A 20309-nucleotide genomic window follows, 5' to 3' on the forward strand; every position below is an offset into this window, starting at 1 on the left:
CTCAAACACAGCTTCTGTCTCTTCTGTCTTGAATAGTCTCACAAACATATGGCAGTGTCTTACGTACATGGTGCAATTTCAGTGCAATGTGCAAATACACACTTGGACAATATGCACACTGCCACACCTGCCCTTACTTGTAGTGCTACCACAACAGAGTCCATCACATTTATACGGCTGGTGTACTGGAATAAATATAGATGTCTTGCTTGGTGGGTGGGGGCGTGGTGGCGCAGTGGGTTGGACCTGGTTCTGCTCTCCAGTGGGTCTAGGGTTCGAGTCCTGCTTGGGGTGCCTTGCGACGGACTGGCGTCCCGTCCTGGGTGTGTCCCCTCCGGCCTTATGCCCTGTGTTGCCGGGTAGGCTCCGGTTCCCCGCGACCCCGTATGGGACAAGCGGTTCCGATAATGTGTGTGTGTGTGTGTGTGTGTGTGTGTGTGTGTGTGTGCTTCGTGGGTGTGGTGGCACGGTGGGTTTGACCAGTGCCCGCTGTGTTCAAGCCCTGCTGGGGGTACCTTGCAATGGACTGGTGTCCCATCCTGGGTGTGTCTCCTCCCCCTTAAGCCTCACGTGCTGTGTTGCTGGGTTAGGCTCCAGTTTGCCGCGACCTCGCTCGGGACAAGTGGTTTCAGCCAGTGTGTGTATGTCTTCCCTGGCTTAATCTTTTCAATGCCATGTACCGCTTTAAAAGTCTGATGAAAGCCCTCTTAAAAAAAAATCCATAAATTTGGAGAAAATATTGTGCACTCTTGCACTGAAAATGAACTTCACATAGAATTATTTCATATATAGCGTACCTTATTTTTTATTTTGAACTCTAGTTTTATTTTCAAAGGAGACCGCTTGATACCCATCTGTGGGCCCAGGGGGTTCATGGAACCTAAGTTAAAGAACTTTTACACAAAGGTGAAGAACAAGTTTAATAGCAGTTGCTGAAGGCCATGTGTACAGTTGCAAAATAAGATTGTCTCCATAAACCAGTTAGTCAATTCAATGACTGGCAGACACAGAGATGTTGTTTTCCAGACTAATGCTTATGTAGTTGTGCTCAGAATTCTCTCCCCAGGACAGCTATGGACAGCACCTTCAAATAGATGGCGTATATTTTTAGATGCATGTATGGTACTTAGCTTGATTGTTTTTGTGACAACCACTATATAGTTTTCTTCATATAAAGTGGTTGTGTTCACAGCTCTTGAGGTATCACAGTTCAAAGGTATAGTGGGTGAACATGTATTTAAGTTCTCATGTCCCCTATTGGCAATTTTTTTTCTGTTATAAAATTGTTTATTTTAAGATGCTGGACAGATTCTGTTAGACTTGCCACGGCAATGGACTTGGTCTCTAATCCAAATCTGATTTTAGAATCTGGTGTGCAGAGCCCAAGTACTGTTACAGTCCAACAATATTAAATAAACTCTCCCCCTGAGGGGATGGTCACCCGTTCTGACTGGATTCATGTTGGGTACCTTCCTTTCATTCATTAAACTCACAGGTATAAGGAGCAATCTGGCTTAGTTAAGTCATATTTTACTTTAGGTTTTATATAAGTGCATGTTTCCTATAGCTGGCTGTAACTCAGTGCTCTGAATGGCCTTTCAAGTATGAGTGTCCACATTTTTATTGTCATCACTGAATAAATTAACGGTTCCTATAGATATTCTCATACTCTGGCTGTATTGGCACCTCCTACTTGGGGGTATGGTTGGATATATTGCAACAGACTGATTTTTTTTTTAGGGCATAAGGGAATTAATGTCATAAATCAAAAAGTGATGCCTTCCCACCGTTATTTATACAATATTTGTTCTAGATTGATTACTCCTGGGAACTAAGGGTAGTAAAGAAATTAGTAACTTTGCATCAAGCAGAACAATGGGAAAAACTATTTTAAACACTGAATAAGAATCAGGTTTTGAAGCATTCTTGGGTTACTATTCCTCGTGAGTACTGTAATTGATCCTTTGACTTATGCAAAAGAGCTAGGCATATTTTGGATGGGGTTCAATAAAATGTGATTTTACTTGCCTGAAAAATTGTATCATTGTAATGTCTAAAAGGTATTTTTAATTGAATGTCTCTTGACAGTTTGCCAAAATATTGGGCCCCTTGTTTTCCAGGCCCTCCTGGCTGAGCCTGAGGAGTTGTAGGGGCCAAAGACGAAAAGGTTGAGGGAGGCAGTTGATGTTGGTGGGCCCCTGTAGCTATGCTTCCCATTGCAGCTTGTTAGCAGTGAGGGCTAGGAGACATCTCTCATTCCACCCTGTTGAATCACCCACAGGCACATAGACAGACACACTAAGTTGCAAAACACACTGTCTGAGCAGCACCACAGTGTTTCACGGGGGACACTTTTTAGGATTATAACAAAGCACGTGGCACCCATGATGTACTCTGGTTTTCCTATTGTAACTTATTGTGGGGTAGAGGTGGCCACATGGATGGAACAGAAACAAGTACAGCAGGGATTTCAAACATCTAAGCATGGAACATGACACCTTTAAACCAGAAAAAAAAAAAGAAATCATGGTTAAGAAAGTGTTTACCAAGAAAAATCACTGAAACTATCTAAGCTAACACTTAGACCATTTTCTTGTCTTCCCACAAGTACTTAAGTCTTCTAGTTTTATCTAGTCTGAGACCAGCTGCCTCTTATAATGTCCTTGACTGGTCCAGAAACGGCTTGTCTCCATTCAGGGAGAACTCGTATAGGTAGGCAGCATTGGGCAGTTGTGATTTCAGCTCACACATGGCTTATGAGCTTTAATGTACACCACTCCAGATTCGGCCTCTGTCCCTTGTAAACATGCAGAGTATTGTGGAGAAAAACCATGATTAGAATACCAGTGACATGGTGATGAGAGGAGATAAGAGTACTGTTAGAAAGCATACTGGAAAGCAGATCTGACTTTAGGATGGCCTGCAAGAGGCAAAATGTCAACATCTGCAGGAATCTTTATATGTAGGGGGCACAAGCTACCACACAAGCTTCCCACCCATCAAAAGCTTTCCTGTAGTGGTGAGATGGAGCAGCATTATCTGCTCTCAATGCAGTCGCTGTTTCAGCTTTGTTGCCCTGGTACACATTACTGTACACACCCTATCACACTCAGCTCTGACTGCACCACACTGGTGCTGCTTTCAAATGGAATGTAGCATCTCAGCCAATGTGTTCATTTACACACAGCACAGCTTTCAAATGCAGCTTCAGTTGCCTTTAAAATGTGACTTCGATCTGCTCTGGTGACACTTGTGAATGACTACTACTCCATCTGTTCCTGTCCCTAGAACCTAGAGCACGTTGATCCACTTACGTTACCCTCGTGTCATGCTGTCAGTTCTACGACACTAATAGTTTACTGATGTCGGTCCGTGATGACAGGTGTGTTGCATTAAAAATCATCACAATTCATTCCCCTTTTTTTTTTTCCCTGAGAACAGCCTGTTCATTTTTGATTGATTTGTATGTTTAAGACACTGTATGCTCTGTGATACTTAACTTCCTGGAAAGTCTCGCTGTTGTGTCCTTGAGCAACGTACGATACCAGCATTGGTTCGCTTATAATACCCATATATTAACAAGTGGGTGCAGTGTAAAACTGCAGGCTCCTGATTTCAACTTGAACTAAAGAAAATCAAGACAAACCCTTAGTGGCTGTGTGTTACGTTTCTTATCATGAAATGTAATGACATTAAGTATACAGAATCTTAGTTTTGCAATTTTGCACCGATTTAGCTGGTTCATTAAGTAGTCTGTATGTGTTAGTGTTTCTGTACCTGGGCACAGATTGCACATAATCTATTTTCTTGCTGGACACTTGACAACCTCATTAGATAAATTACATGAGGATGAACACAAAGCCAGTGTCTGAGAAGTGATTCTGGGTAAGGCAATTCTACATTTGTACCAATGTTTTACACACACTGGCTGACCAGCAAGACACAGCATGGATATGAGGTGAATTTTGGAAGTTTTTTTTTTTCCCTTCTCTTGTGCTGGTCTTCTGCAAGCTGCTTCTGTTGTCTGATGTGCTCTGGAATTCTTATCCTTTCTTGGCAGGTGACTGTCAGTGTCACTAGACTGGTGCAAAACAGAATTACAGTTTGAGTCTTTAAATACAAAATGTGTGCAGTACAGGTTATTGGGAATATGACAAGTCACTCCATCTACAGTCTCTCTCAGCATATTGTGCACTACAAAAATATCTGTGTTTTCCAACTGATTTCTAATGGACTTACAATTTTGAACAATTGAATACATGATATATGTATAAATTATTAAATTAGTGAAATTCATCAAATTAAAAGCAGCACAAAATAAAGCATTTTGCGCCAAACATTTAGTTTTGGAACTTTAATAAGATTCCAAAGGAAGCTGACATTTAATTGTGAATGAAAATTTTGAAAATCATTTCATGGTTATGCTTCCATTAACCAGTCTCTATCAGCTTCAGTTGTTTTTTCAATTTGTTTTTCACTTTTTTCCAGTTTAAGCCCACCTGTCATTCACTTGCCATAGGAACAATTAACAGGATCCCTGAACTGCCTTGTTCTCTGAACCCTTAATCTAAGTGGACAGTAAATTATTTTAAGAATAATGTAATTTTGAGTTTTTTTAATTAGAATTTGACAGTTGCAACTACCTTTTTTTTAAATTCCTGTCACAATTCATGCATGAGGTTGAGATGGGAAGTTTATAGGACGTATTGACATCCATTGCTCGTAATATGTAGAGTATGCTTGCTGCAGGTAGATGTTTCAAATGCTAAAAGGGGTAATGTCTAATGTCAGACATTAATCATGCCTTCTGTATGGTCAGATTAAATGGTGTGATAGCCAAAGGAAACAAAGGAAATAAAATTGACTGATCCCAGCATGACCTTTTTGATGACCTCATGTTTACTTGTGGGATATGCTTACTTTCTACATTTTACTGAAAATTCAGACTGTAAAATCAAATAGAATAGAGCCACAATCAGTTCATTTTTCTTGGTTGTTATAGAACCTGTTGCTTTCGCTATAGTGGAATTTTCATCAGTGAAAGAAAATTAGGGATGCAATCAGAAATTGAATCCACCATGCTGAAGGCATAAAGTGTGGGGAAAGAGTTCAGAGTTTTTCCCTTTTTTTTTTTTGCTTATTCAGTATTCATGCTTTATCTGACATTTTAAAAGGACAAAAAGATACTTCATTCATACATCCACAAAAGAAAGAGGTTGCCACAGTTTGCCACCTTGCTGATGGCTTTGACAGCTGGTCCCGATTTCTGAGACACTTCGTCAGATTGATAAAGGTGGGGAAAAATATATTATAAATAATCTCTGGATGCAGGCAGAGCTCTCTGTGCATTTCCCATCTCACACGCACAACCCCTTTCCCTCCCCCGTCCTGGCAGTCAACTGTGAGTTGTTCTGTTGCCCTCTCTGTGCTACAGCCTGGTGTGGAAAGACATTTGCATAAATTTCCTTTTACTCCATGTTGTGAAATTTACATAAATACTTGTACAGAATAAAAACATCCATGCAGTATGTTGACTAAAAGTGCCCCCCCCCTTCCTTACTGCCTGGTGTAAATCAAAGTTTCATCATTTTAGACTGCTTTTGTTCGTGTATGATGTGTTATGTTTATTATGGTTGAGGAGTTGTGAGGAGGGTCTATAAAGAAGGTTTTGATTTGATATTGATTTATTGAATTATTAAATGAATTGCTGCCCCACAAATTCCACTGAGTGTTGTTCCAAAGTAAAAGCTACATCTGTTCTGCAGGTGGGATGAGATATGGTGAGATTGTTGTCTCTCAAAAGACCACTTTGGTACTTCCAGTATAGGAACCCTGAAGGAATGTTGCTGCACACATTTTTCTAGTTTTCACTCTATCCTGAAAATGAGACAAAGATGTGTGTGACTGACCTTAACACCTGCGGGAACCCATTAATTTGGTCCAAGTCTTTTCACTTAGATCCAAATGTATTTCAGCTGCTGGATTCTCTCCCAAGATTATAGAGGGGCTTTGCAAATATTCATCTTGGAGGAACAGCTGTCTCCATCTCACTCCTGGTTCATCAGTATTGAGTTGTCCCAACAACAGTTCCCTTATGACTGTTCATCAATATCTGTTTTTAATCAGATGCATCTGGCAGATTTAATTACAGTTTTCATGAGGAACATCAAAATAAACAAATTGACAGTATTTTTGAAAGCAAAGGTAAAAGTCTGCACTTCAGTACATTTGTCTGAGCACATCTGTAAAGTTTGCACACTGACCATGGTAATTACATGTTTTTGTCTTTTGTTCAGACAAAAAACGTACAGCTCTGAGAACAGGGCAGCACACAGCTATTCAGTTTTCCTATCTCCATAGGTTAGCCTCAGAGAGACATAGTTATTCTTTTTGTCTGACGTTGACAGGAGGGGGACTGAAATCTCTATGATGTTTGTTTGCGTGTCGCTGGAATGCGTGTGGGTGGTAGAGGGTCACCGCTGCATTATGAAAGCTTTCTCACCACCCACCCAGCCTGGATCTTGTCCTTGATTTATGCTTCTAACTCAGTGCTTTTCACAAATCAGATGCTTCCTTATATCATCTTATACACTGGTTTCACTGTTATTTATTAGCTTAAATTCGAATCTGAAACCAAGTGAATCGAGTATAGCTAACTGGAGACCCTTGAGTATGTTCCTCATTTTTTTTTTCATGCACATAACAATTGTGTATTTGGACAAAGAGGAGCTTGGAGGCCCTTGGATCTTTGCTTGTAGCTGATTAATGTGTTTACTGCAGAGCTGTGAGTGAAAACATGGACCTTCATGAGGTCAGAGCAGATTCTGTGCACCTCATGTAAAACAATGAGTGAGATGCAGCTGGCTTTACTGTGAGGAACTGAGCAATGACAAACCAGCCTCTACCACCTTCCATCTCCCTGAAGACTTTCAGTATTAAACCTTTTTTGAAATCTTTTCCATGTGGAAGTCTTAATTCTCCTTCTGTGCTTCCATTGTGATGAAAGACATACCACAGCAAATTGTATACATTTCCTAACCTGACATGTTCAATACATCTGAACGTAGCCTGTATCAGCCTTAGTGGTTTTCAGTCTAGACAAAGGACCTATTGCTTATCTAGGTGAATTGCAGATACATAATCTTGTTACTGATGTTCATTTAAGGATGATGGTGTCAGTCCCTTGTGGACATAGCAATAGTTTTTCTGATTCTGCTGAAGTGTCCCATCGGTATTCCAGTATTTAAGTTGTGAATCAGGCTACCACCACTGACTGCATTCATGCTGAGATTAAACGTAACAGTTTCAAAGGTAGTATAGAATGGTCTGAAGTGGACAGACTGAGCAGAATGTGACAGGTCCTTTATTTCAAATTCAAATAAAGAAATGGATGTCTACCCCTCTTGGTTTCAAAACAAAGATGGGATCCTAATGGAACAGGCACGTTGTTGAGGTTAACATCTAATTAAAGATGTTTTTTCCTCTGTTATGACTTTTCTGTTTCAGCCTTTCGTTCAAGTTCCCCCTTGATGGAGGCCAATCCCATTGGATGGACAGACAAACCAGCTATTGTAATCCCATTTATCCTTTTGCCAGGTGTTGTGCTTACGCCATCATCTTCTACTGATTGCTGTCAATTGACATCGAATAACTCGAATCTTTGCCACCACTGAGACAGAGCGAATGGCCCTCATTAGAACTGAGACAAATTGAAAGCATGTGAAATGCGGTGACAAGAGGATTTACATTCATTTATCCAATGCTGTTCTCCAATGCAACTTACAATGTTAATCTACCTACAATTATTTGCCCATTTACATAGCTGGGTAATTCTGCTGGAGCGATTTTAGAGTAAGTACCTTGGTTAAGGGTACAACTGCAGGATGTGGGATTTGAATCTTTGGATCCAAAGGCAGCAGCTTTAAACACTATGCTGCCAACTGTCCCTATAGGATGAATGAAAAAAGACAAATACACACAAATCAAATCAAATCAAACTTTATTGTCACATCATCGTCAACATAACATGTAGAGAAGAGTGAAAATCTTTAGTGCAGCTCCAGAAAATGCGGTATTGAGAGTATGTCATAAGTTACGTTAAAACACAGTATATATATATACAAATTGTATTTGCAAAATATACAACAGAAACATAAATAAATAATAAACATAAACTCTATGTATGTACAAAGAATACAGAGAAATAAAACAGCGGTGGACTTCATAAATTATTCTGCTATTTAGTGCCTCTTTCCCATTCAGACCTTTATATTTACTCCTGGCACAACAGGTTTGTTTCAGAATTTTAGCAGGAAAACATGAAAGGAGTCCTTTCACAAGATGCTGTGGGCCTGCAGGCAAGGTGAGAAACATGTCTGAATAGCGATGTCAGAGGAAAGATGGTGAGGCAGAGAGTAGGAGATAGTAAAAGAATTGCTCTGGTAACACAGAGGCTGTTATTTCACAATGAAAGGAACTGGAAGTTCTCAAGGTTTCCCACGATAACATGCAACATGGTTTTTCTGAAGTTCTGGAGTTTCTATACAGGTGAAGAATAGAAGCAATGAAGCAGTTCAGCGTATTGCCTTTTAATGACTGATGGTTTTCAGATCCAGTCAAAGTTGGGCTCTGTATAGTGGTTTTTTTTTTTTACACCGTTAATTACGAGAAACCTCTGTTGCACCTATTTAATGCTACACGAAACAGTAATGTGATAGCCTTCCAAGTATGTCGAGTTGGTGACCCTTATTCAGGAAACATAATTAACTACGTGAATGTTTTTAAAAGCACATGAATACATGTGAAAATGATACCTGTCTGTGTTATACTGTACGTTGGCTCAGTGACATAGTTTACTTTGGTTGTTCCTGATGATAGAAATGCCAAGAAGTCTGTAATTTGAGATTTCAGGTTGCAATCTTTTGGTCAAGTTCAGTTCCATCAATGTTTGACATACGCTTTAGGGAACTGATAGGATGTCCCTGCAGTTACCTGTGATAATGTTCTTGTCCAGAGGGAGTAGGAAGGCAGTGCTGTGAGTGAACCTGTAGATGTGGAGGGGGCACTAGCAGCAGTGTTGTTTGGATATTGGTCTGTATCAGTGAATATTTCAGTCAAGCTGGGATTTGACCCGTTTGCGCAACCTATGCTAGACTCGACAAGAGGAGAAGGAGACAGTATTATGGTTTAGATGCTTTTCATCCACCATAATTAAAAATATTCTTTAAGTTGGTAGGTGTTGTATTGAGATCATGTGAAAATGCTTTGTTTCTGAGTTTCTGGAGACCTTTATTACTCCTGTTAAGCAATACAAGCAAGTGAGGGGTTCAACAGCCTGTGATTCCCTTGAGGCTGCCCAGCTCACCCATACCCTGCTCTCCTGCCTCCTTCCATTGCACAGGGGGCCTGGATGGAGCAGGAGTCATATTGCCCTCCCTCTCTTTCACTACAACACAAAGTTCACCAGATCCATAGCCATCGGGTGCTGCTTGTACAGCCATAGTCTTGCCCTGCAGCACTTAGAGCTCCCGAAGGTCCAGTAGACTACACACTCCATTTGTAGGGTGCTTCAACCCCCAAATTTAACTGTTCCCATGGCGGGTAAGAAGGGGAAGAGGAATGTGCATATCTTTACGAACAGCTGTTGGGAGTCAGCAAAGCATATTAAATACTTGATGACCTTGATAATCAAAAAGCGGGAGGGGAGGAAATACACAATTCGCTGTGCCTGGAAACTGTCATCCTACAGGAGCCTCCTTTGATATCAGGTCTTCAGTTACAGGCAGCTCATGTTCAGTGATGTCAGCCATGAGGGACTGTGAGCTCACCGCTTTCCCTCAGACGTATGCAGATTTGGGTTGAGCGTTGCGTTCGTTTCACGGAAATCCATAGAACAAATAGAGGCATTATTTTCGTTCATGTCTTCGTACTGTTTCATCATAATGCCAAGCGTTCAAATTTGAAATACGACTTTAATTTACACAGTTTTTTGCCTGTAAGTGTGAATTTTTAAATGCTTTCCAGTTCAGCGCCGATGCTTAATATGCGGAGGGTTTTATAATGGAATATGTTAATTCGAGATAAAAATGGAAATCTTATTTTTGATGTGATGCACTGTTCTCTAAGAAGTTTTAGTCTGAACAACTGATTCAGACCCATAGTCTGTTGACAGGTTTCCTCTAGGAATGAATCCTAGAATGCAACAGGAGTGTTTCTCTGCAGCCCGGCAGCGGCATCTGGAATCCCCCGTCGCTGGAATGTGTCCATGTTCACAGATGGCTCTGCTCTCATCTCTCTTTCACCTCTTCCAAACTTCTGTGGCTGAGTTCTGAACATTTGTCCTCCCCTCCTGTGTTCGCAGCGGTGGCGTGTGGGGTGGGGCCCGGGGGCTGTTGGTTAAAGGACAAAGCGTGGAATCCATAATGAAGTCAGGGAAGCAATGGGCTGGAGAGCGCAAAGATACCGAACACTTGACAACCGTTTGTCAAAGGGATTGACATTACAGCCAAGCCCTCAGTGTGGGGGTGGGGGGAGGAGGAAGGGGGGAGTAAGGGAACACCAAAGAGCTTCTCTTTCTTTAACATCAAGGGCTGGATCGCTGACTCATTTTAAAGTGCTGCCTTAAGGGAACTGGAACATTTCACATTAACCCCCTAGTAGTTGTGGAGCTCTCAAGTGTTTGCGTCCATAGGCGTGTGTGTCTCCTTCCCCTGGAGCCTGCTTGCAGATGGTACGGCCCTTTTAAAACACAGCTCGTCATCTCCCGGTGCACCGTCTCCTTTCAGCAGCCGCTGCTGCAAGCACATTTTTTCAGTGGGAGGAACTCGCTTTCCCATTAAATTACTCCAGACTCGCGCTCACACTGGCGGCAAGGCGCGCGCACGCTCTCAAACACGTTTACAGCATGTGACAGTCAGTGGCCGGCAGACATCACCTCTTTTTCCAGAGGGACTGAGAAGGGAACGGAAAGCAACTCAGATTTTTCTTTTAACATCTTTTGTGTTTGTCGGCGGGGGGGGGGGAAGAAGTGTAGAAGAAGAGCAGAGAAGGCAGTTGAGTGTTGTTTCCACAGCGGACCGTCTGACACCATGCCCCTCTCTGTGGATTCTGTCCTCAGGGAAAAATCCTTAAAATGATGGATGACAACAAGCAGCTGGCCCAGCGGATCGATGGGGCCATCCAGTCAGCCAGCCAAGAGGTGACCAACCTGCGATCTGAACTGTGCGCCACCAGCCGCAGGCTGGCCGAGCTGGGGGCTGACGACCCCCCTAGCATGGAGGACAACCAGCCCCATCACCACGGTAATGCTTTGCTGCTCACTTCGTAAGAGAAAGTGCTGTGCATGTGCGTCCTCCAGGTGCCGGGGTCTGTGTGTTTATGTGTGTGAATGGAATGGAAGGAAGGAGAGAACTGAACTTGAGAGAAGCGAAGTTCTTGTTCTGCGCGTGGTTTCTGAGGCTGTCTGACCAGCTATGTGCTCTCGGTATCCCGGCGGTACTCTGGCTGCATCCCAGCGTCAGACTGCAGGGTGACCAACACCAGCATGAGCTGCGCAACACATCTCCACATCTGCGCAGTTGTTCAGCACATTTACCACACTTTACATAGCTAGTCCATGTGCAGTCATCTTTTTCCTGCAGGTTTGGTCTGTGGGTTAGTGTGTTGAGTGACTGACAGTGTCAGTGCTGTGTGCTCTACACATTAACTGGCTGTTTACCTGTGACTACTGGCTTTGGATGTTCATGGGCTTTCCCTGCGTGTTTCGTTGAAGTCCACGGGTTTTCCCTGAAGTACCTGTATTGTTGCATGGTTTTACTGTGTCTGCTGTGCTTTTTGAGCCAACCCGCTGGGCCAGTTCCACGGGAATCCCGATGGAATTTAATAATGGCTCCAGGCAGGAATGCACGGAGTGTGTCACAATGCAGATCCGTCACCGGTCTCGGAAGGGACAGGAGCCGTGCGGCATGCAGCACGTGTGTGGCACAGGGCTCCGCTTGCTGCGCCGCTGCCGCAAGGATCCGCGTCGATGATGTCAGACTTTCGCCTGCTCTTTTGCAGAGTGATGTCACGGATTTCGTTTGCAGAATGACGTCACGCTCACCCATGTTGCTGTGTAACTTTGAACGCAGGAAAAACCCTGACATTTTACCCCTTCGGCCAGGAATGAACCAGACACATAGTGTAGGTATGCGCTGACATCTTTTCATTTTGATAGTATGAGCTTTATGGATAAGGTGTCTCATCGCATTCTATGTCTGATAAGTTTCCCAGCCTCTGGTTTCGCATCTATTTGTGTTTTACTTTTACATTAGAGCCTTTGTTCCCTTCATGAACCTGCCATTGTAGTGTTTAGTACAGCTGTATTAAACTGCCTTTTTGGGTTGCTTCATACTATTAACTCCTGAGGTTAACTTAGTACTGGGCGGCTTGGTGGCACAGCGAGTAGCGCTGCTGTCTCAGCGCCTGGGTGGTGTGAGAAGACATGGGTTCAATTCCCACTCAGCCTGTGTGGAGTTTGCGTGTTCTCCCCGTGTCTGCGTGGGTTTCCTCCATTTGCTCTGGTTTTCTCCTATAGTCCAAAAACATGCTGTTCAGGTTCCCCCTTTGTGTGTGTGTGTATGTGTTCCACTGATGTATGGATGAGTGATCCCAGTGTAAGTAGTGTATCTAGCAGTGTAAGTCACCACAGTGAATAAGGCGTGTGGGCTCATTACACTACATAGAGTTCATTTGCTTTACTGCAAAACACACTGGGATTCTTTTTAATGGAATTTCTGCAACTCCTTTCTGAGGCTGTCTTCAGATGTATCAAGGCCTTTATGGGGCTTGAATGGGACTCAGCCAAACACTTTGACCCATTCCCTCATGTCTGGGGTGTTTGCAGTTCTACCACATAGGCGGAAAAGGCAGAGGGGGATTGATGGGTGTACAGTTTTCCTAGTATGACGGCATCTGTGAATCTACATAGATAAATATGCACTTATATGAGGCTACTGTCATGTCGTCTTGCCACTTGGCACTCGTTGGCTACAGTTGGAGGATACTGACTCCTCTTTGTTTTGTGTTTGCCTTCTGAAGTTGCCCTTTCAGACCTCTGCAGATTTTTTTTTTCCAATGTACATTCACTCAGGATTATAAAATGCTTGAAGCCAGAGAGGAAAAAACAGTGCAAAATGTAATACGTTGGTTTGCATTGATGTTGCTCTGGCTTCGTGAGGGATGTGATTTCTTTGGGTTTCCACACGTTTTGTCTTTGAATCAGTGACGCTACAATGAAGTATAAAAATATTGCAGTCCTCCTTTAGTTTTTTGTATGCTACTTTAGAGAAATGTACTTGACAAACTGTTTTAGTATACAGACAGTGCTGCTTGAAAGTATGTGAAGACCTTGTGTCCCTTAATTTTACCACAAAACAATTATTTAATGAGAATCAGTGTTTCTCATATGACATAAGAAGTGTGTAATGACCAATTCCATATGTTACTTCAGAGGAAAGTGCATGCAGTAAAAACACGGTAGTTGTGCGGGTGTAAGTTGCATTGGTTAAACCAAGTCGGTGAGTAGAGTAGTGTGTAAATCTTGATCATTTTTTTTATAAGTTTAAGATTTTACACACACAGACACGGACTGAAACCGCTTGTCCTGAACGGGGTCACGGCAAGCCGGAGCCTAACCCCGCAACACAGGGCACAAGACTAGAGGGGGTGGGGACACACCCAGGACAGGACGCCAGTCTATTGCAAGGCACCCCAAGCGGGACTTGAACCCCAGACCCACCAGAGAGCAGGTACAGGCCAAACCCGCTGCACCACTGCATCCCCCTAAGATTTTACATGTCTATTTTAATAGTTTACACAAGACCAGTGACCATCCACATAGGGTTCGCATCCTCTCAAGGAGTGCTGAATGTGAACAGAAGCCCTGAAGTGTTTGAATCACTATGAGGAATATACTTCTTCTGTGTCTGTTTCTTTTTGCCCAGAGTCCCATGTAACCATAAAGAGGTGCAAAAAAAACCATTAAAAATATGCCTTTCTGCCCTCAGAGAAGATATTGAAAGGTGCTGTAAAAAATGGTGGACACAAAGGATTAGTTATCCCCACATTTGTCTGCTCATCACTGGGCTCCTCTCCTGTGTGTGTGTGTATGTGTGTGTGTGTGTGTGTGTGAGAGAGAGAGAGATGTGTAAAGGAGTTATGATGGGGTCTGTGAGCCAGGTTTCAGCTAGATACTTGGGTAAAAATTACAAATAACCTGCCTTGTGGTGTTCTTGCCACTTGCAGTAATGTCACTGCTGATAGAGGGGGACATGCATTATAGGCTATTACTTACACTACCACTTTGCTGACCATCCATCTGTTCAACACTTTCAGTGACTTTAACGAGACATCTTTTACTTTTAACACACCTGTGGTTACATTACATTATTAATGGTAATCAAATTAATTTCGTCCTGCAGTAAGAGGGAGAACCAAGTCTTAATTCATGGGGCGTTTAGTCGTATTAAAAATTTGCGGTAGCGTGTGTGTTTGATCACATAAAAAGTTGGCCAGCCACTTTTTTCAGGTTCTGCATATTTGTGTGGATTTTATCGATTTAAAGTTGTTCCTTTTGAATATCAACCAGGATGTTTTTAACACACAAATTGTGTGTTCAAAAAACTTCTGAACATTTTGCTCCTTTGCCTTGTTTTGGGTAGCTAGATGTTGGCACCAGTATGTTTTCAGTGTGTGGATACTCGCTGTACTGTGGTGTCAGCAAGTAAGTGTTCGCTTTATGATGAATTTACTGTTGAAGCAGTGACTGTGCTGTGGCTTCAGTGCCCGAGTGATGACTTTCTTGTGGTTTTGTTGCTCTTGTGCTGACGTTACTGTGACTTCAGTGCCTCATTGCTTGCGCTACTGTGGATCCCTTGTCTCGCTGCTTGCTTCACATGTGGTCTCCATCTAGAATTGCCACTCTGTTGAGCTCTGAGAGCCTTAGTCTCCTGTGGGACCCCCCCAGTGGCCTGTGGTTATGAGAGCACTCCAATGCCTGTCTCCTGGGGGGTGGACTTTTTATTAGCTTCATTAATGAATTAGAAGCATGAGAGCTTTAGCCACTAAGTGCTTTCAACCCGGGCAGGATCTCAAATGTGCCCACCCACCACCTGTCTTTCTGATAGGTTAAATCAAGGAACCCACTGAGCTTTTCCTTCTCCTCCTGTCTTCTGCTGTATGTAAAACCAGCAGAGGAAATCCTGAGCATGAGCAAAGACGTGGATGGGCTATATTGTTTGTAGTATTGTTGCATTCCACCGTATTAAGCACAGTATGTCTAGGGACTGGACACTGCTAGTGATTCCGACAGCCGAGGCCTCACCGGAGCAGATGACCGGAGCAGACCATTGTTCAACAATGGCCATAAAGACTTAGATCTTCATTTCTCTCAGCTATTAGGAGAAACAAGTGATGCCTGCCTGTGTGACTGGACTGCTATGGTATCATTCTTGGGCATCACAGTTGGCTATTTTTCCACTAAAAGACTTGCTTCCACACAAAAATAATCACCTGCATTCTGCCTTTTTTTGGGCTAAAATGAATAATCTATATTTGCAAAACAATCCTCCTTCACAATTCCCCCCCCCCCCTTCAAAGAAAGTGTCTTGTGACTGGAGACTGAATGGGACCACCCCATAGATTAAGAATCCCAACAGGCTGCAAATGTAATGCTTTAGGGGCTCTCAGGATTGCTTAAGTGTTGTGCCTACGATGCACAGGCAATTACGTTGACTTCTGTAGTGTCTCTCTCAGATAACAGCTTTTGACATGAAAAGATGCATCCTGCACAACTGTATGCAGGCAGCTTTGGTTGGAAGCCCAGCTGATTAACAGTGGCGGCTGTGCGTTGTCAATGACCTCCGAGGCTTCAGGGTAGGCTTCGTTGTACAGGTGAACAGTGGCGAGAGAGTCACAAGGCTGGAGGGAGAGGTGTGGCAGGGAGAGAGTGGAGCTCCCTCTGGGTGAGGAAATGGCCTGTTTACTGACAGCCACGAGCACCAGCTGGCCTATGCAGATGGACAGCAATTTTGGTGCTCAGTTTATTCGTTCAGCTGCCATCCTTAAATCACGTGAGCTCAGCCACCAGCTCCTGCTTCCTTTGTAGACTCAAGGCATCCCAAACTTGCGAAGCTGGGATTTAAGAAACAGTTGGCTTGGTTTGGAATGATGGTTTCACGGAGTTAACATCCAGATGTAAGATTTCTTATTGATACTAATAAACACACACTTTCTACACATTTGCACACAGAAGAAAAAAAAAATTAGTCACTGTGATGTCAAGGGAAGGGTTTTTGCCTGCTGAATGAAGAATTGAGGCTCTCAATGGATTCCCTGGCACCTATCTTGCCCGCCCTGCATACTATCATGATTCATGAATGGGCCATCAGAGACTTGGGAAGGCTGGGACATTCCACCCCAAGTGATGCTAAGTATTGGATATGTCAATGGTGTGTGATTCTTCACGGAGCTCCTGAAACATATGCTGCCTCAGTAAAGTCTGCACAACACAGAAAGGAGTTACTTCCATGGCAGCACTGCAGGAGTTAGCTGGTCGCCTACTCTCTTCTGACAGCGCAGGCCCATTAAGAGTGGCGGGAGCTAGAAATAATGAAGGTCGACTGACTACTTCAGCCCAGATACGACACAAAACCATCATTACACCTCAACACTTCCCCACAAGCATCAGAAAGGTCACCTGCTCTCTCTCAGCAATAGCATTGATTCTGTTCAGTTTTGTAAATGACAGTAATTAAAGGTAATTATTTTCTTTACAGATACCACTGAGATCAGCTTCGAGCAGCCATTCGTATGATTACTAATGCTATTGCTAGTTGCAGCATGTTCATACTGTAGAGTCGAGATTTTATTTTGCTACCTCAAAGGTGAGGAGAGCATTGATGTTCTGTTGCATATACACTATTAGTGTGTTATTTTCACTTGGAACACATTATATAGCTGAAGATTAACTCAGAAAACAGTACTGTTAGTGATACAAGGATCTCCTCTCTCCCTCCATTGTATAATCCATTGTCTCTGGTTTCTTGTCCTTTTATAACCTGTGTCTGAACCCCCCCTTGATGAAGGACTGAACTTTGTCTGGAACCTCGACTGGTGATGCCTGACCTTGAAAATCAGTTGAATCTGAGAAGGGGGTTCCCTAAAAGCTATAGCTAAACAGAAACCCTCTCCTCTAGATCTCTCCTTAGTCACTTTCCCTTCTGCAAGGGAAACAGACTTTTTCTTTGTAGGTACCTTCTCGGTAGACCTCTCTTTAATAGGTCTTGCCTCTGAAAAACCCTCCTAAAACACACTTTTCAGCAGGCTTTCACGCCTAGATCTCTACCTCCAGCACTATACTGGGCATTGTACCCCTTCCAAAGCTCCACCTGCAGAGGATGCCCTCCGTGAATCCCCAAGGTGTCTCAGTGGTCGGTCAAGCATCATCTTTTTCAGCAGCATATGCCAGTCTTCTCAAAATGTAACCTATGATGGCATTTAGTTTAGTTACGCAGGAAATAAATTTAGATGTAGTGTTTTGTAGCTTGCAGCATGCAGTGAATTGTTTCAGAGCATCTTGTTCAGATCTCTCCACATCTGTTGTCATGAAGCAGCTTGTTTGATACTCAGCAGTGTGCAATGACTGCTATTGCCTGCCACTATCCCTCCACAGCAGCCCAAGTGAGGTCCTAGCCTTCACTGATCTGGCTTCGTTTATGAATATGAGATCCAGATGGCGACACCAGTTCCTTTTTGTCAGCGCTATGGACACTTACAGGAAATGACCTGTCTCCATCACAGCTTCACATTAGAATGATCGCTTTCCCACCCCACACCCCTCTGAAACAGTTCACAGGGACCTTTTTGTTTGGGCCACCTCTCCCTTTGCTTCAGGTCAGGTCCCTCTGCTGCACACCTGGCTCCCGTTGCTCTCTTAGCGTGCGGCAGATGGCCGCCGTGTCCATGCTGGGTAATCGATGACATAAACTACAGCTTTATGGAGCACAAGGCTTTTAGGCATAACCAAGAAGAGATTAGCCCTGGGGGATGCCCTTGCTTTTGTGACTGCAAATATGAAAAGCAAACTCCTTTTTACAGCCTTTCCCACAGGATATCCCTTGAAGGAGAACTTGAAAAAAGTAGGTGTAATCTGATCAGGCAGTAATTGCACTGTAAACTGCCATTAATGCATTTTTGGGTATTAATGGTTTGAATAACACATTTTATTCTTGAAAAATGACACAGTTTGACATTAGAATTTTTAAAGCTAATTTTAAGTGGCAAGCTTTATATTTTCTTTGAGAGGGAACAAGATTGTTTGTGAATGATCAGTAAATGACTTTAATCCATTTAATGTACTTTGAGCATTCAGCTCTAGTGTGGAATAGTCACACGCAGTCCTGAGAATAAACTGGTTTTTAAAATGGAGATTTATATTATGCAGGTTCTTCACCTGGATTTGTGTCAATACATGAATCACTTGTCTTTTCAGTTATGTTGTATGTTTAAAAATGTTTATTTCCAAAATTCTTACATTAGCAAAAATATATATTCGTATATGTATATATCTATATTCCTTTTTTATGCAAGTAACAGTGCTGGTTCAATGAAATCAGATGCAATAAATTTCCTGATTAAGTTAAATTTCTGCACATTTTAGTTCTTTTCCAGTTGACAAAAGCACTATGTATCAAGCATTACTATAATTTATTTTTTCCTGTCTTTCAAAAGAGAAATAACAAAATATGTTACGGAATGCCAAAATTGTTTCTCAAAGATACGGGTAAACTTACAAGTGAGACAAAATGTTTGTTTATTGCTGAAAAGAATTTCTGTGGTTTGGGTTAAGTAGCTTTGGATTAGACTACGTCGTGTGGAAATAATGGATATATAAATGATCAGAGGTATTGAATACGCATTGTAACAGCTGGTGGTGTAGTGGTTAGAGCTGCTGCCTGTAGAACCAAAGGTCACAGGTTTGAATCCTACCTCTGGCTGTTGTACCCTTGAGCAAGGTACTTATCCTAAATTGCTCCAGTAAAAATTGCCCGGTTGTATAAATGGGTAAGCAATTGTAAGTAGCTTAACATTGCAAATCTTATGTATGTAACCACACACAAAGGCAGCTCTACCAATGATCCAGGGTTAAAGTGAGGATGACATTCTTTTTCAGCTTAAAGATCAATGCGGGAAAGCTTGGTGGCATTTGACAATGATTGGGATTGGGCCGCCGTATTTCGTATGGACCCTCCACTTACTCCTGTTTTGAGCACAGCATCTCAGAGCGGCACAGCAGAGTGAAGTAGGGCTACACAGCCTACGTGTGGAGGAAAAGGCACAGGCTGCTGTTGTCATTGATGTCCTTGCTCACCACCCTGGCGAGCCCCAATGAGATGAAGATGGACAGAGTGAATCTCTCTCTGTGGGAGAGGATATCAACCATTCGGGACCAGATAAGAGCTATCCAACAGGCCAGTACCTCAGGCTGTCTTCTGTCAGCCGTTTACTGCTGAATATTTCTGCAGCTGTTATGTCGTTACCTTAACATATCTTTTTAGGCAGGTACCCCAAGGGGAACATCTCATGCATCTCAAACTGACAATTCATTTTGCCACTCTGGTAGTGTTTGAATTTCAAATGAAGGAGGTACGCTGCCTGGTTCTAAAGCTAATGCCAAAGACACCTCAATAGGCTTTTCACTGTGTGGGACATAGGCATCTTTTTTGAGGAGTACATGACCTGCTGGAGCTGCTGGTACTCAGCCTTCCTTCCTCCTTAGATGCAGGTGCAGAGGTTTCAGTTGGCAGCACTCATTCTAGAAAGCATTTTCAAAGGCTGGCTGAGACCATGTGAGTGTGCTCTTCATGTTATTGAAATGTACGATTACTCCAGCAGGTTAGGAGGGCCTTTATGCAGGTTTGGTCTACTGCATTCTATGCACTGACCAGAAGAACCAGAGAGTGAAAGGATAATCGTAAAGTGGTGCTAATAATAAAGTACAAAGTGGGATGTTCCAGCAAGGCCTCATCTCTTTCTCCCTTGATATGTGTCATCATCCCTTGTAGCACAGAAAGTGCAGTTGGGTAGCACATTGAGGAGATGCTGGTCTTTCATGCCTCTCAGATATCTACTGTACAGTGCTGATTGTCTTTGGCACCTTTCACTCCTTTTCTGTCCCCTAGGGATAGCTGCACCCTAACCATTGTTACCGTGGATAACCTTTGTTTGCTGGTTTCTGTTGTATTACCCGGAGCTGGCTTCAAATTTCTTGT

The 20309-nt window shown here is 42.9% G+C and overlaps 1 protein-coding gene across 3 annotated transcripts in view; it reads left to right on the plus strand.

The window, feature by feature from the left end:
• The window catches only part of kaznb (kazrin, periplakin interacting protein b), a 162749-nt gene that overhangs the window by 72085 nt on the left and 70355 nt on the right, over positions 1–20309 (plus strand). For 2 of the 3 annotated variants that reach the window (XM_018725249.2, XM_018725250.2), the window contains one exon: positions 11117–11300. In XM_018725249.2, coding sequence (XP_018580765.1) covers positions 11117–11300 — 184 coding nt within the window. Of the gene's footprint in view, positions 1–10722; positions 10730–11116; positions 11301–20309 lie in introns of those variants that run through there. The other variant, XM_018725251.2, reaches the window with a different exon arrangement.

Source organism: Scleropages formosus, chromosome 22 (genome assembly GCF_900964775.1).
Source record: "Scleropages formosus chromosome 22, fSclFor1.1, whole genome shotgun sequence".
Classification (NCBI taxonomy): Eukaryota; Metazoa; Chordata; class Actinopteri; order Osteoglossiformes; family Osteoglossidae; genus Scleropages; species Scleropages formosus.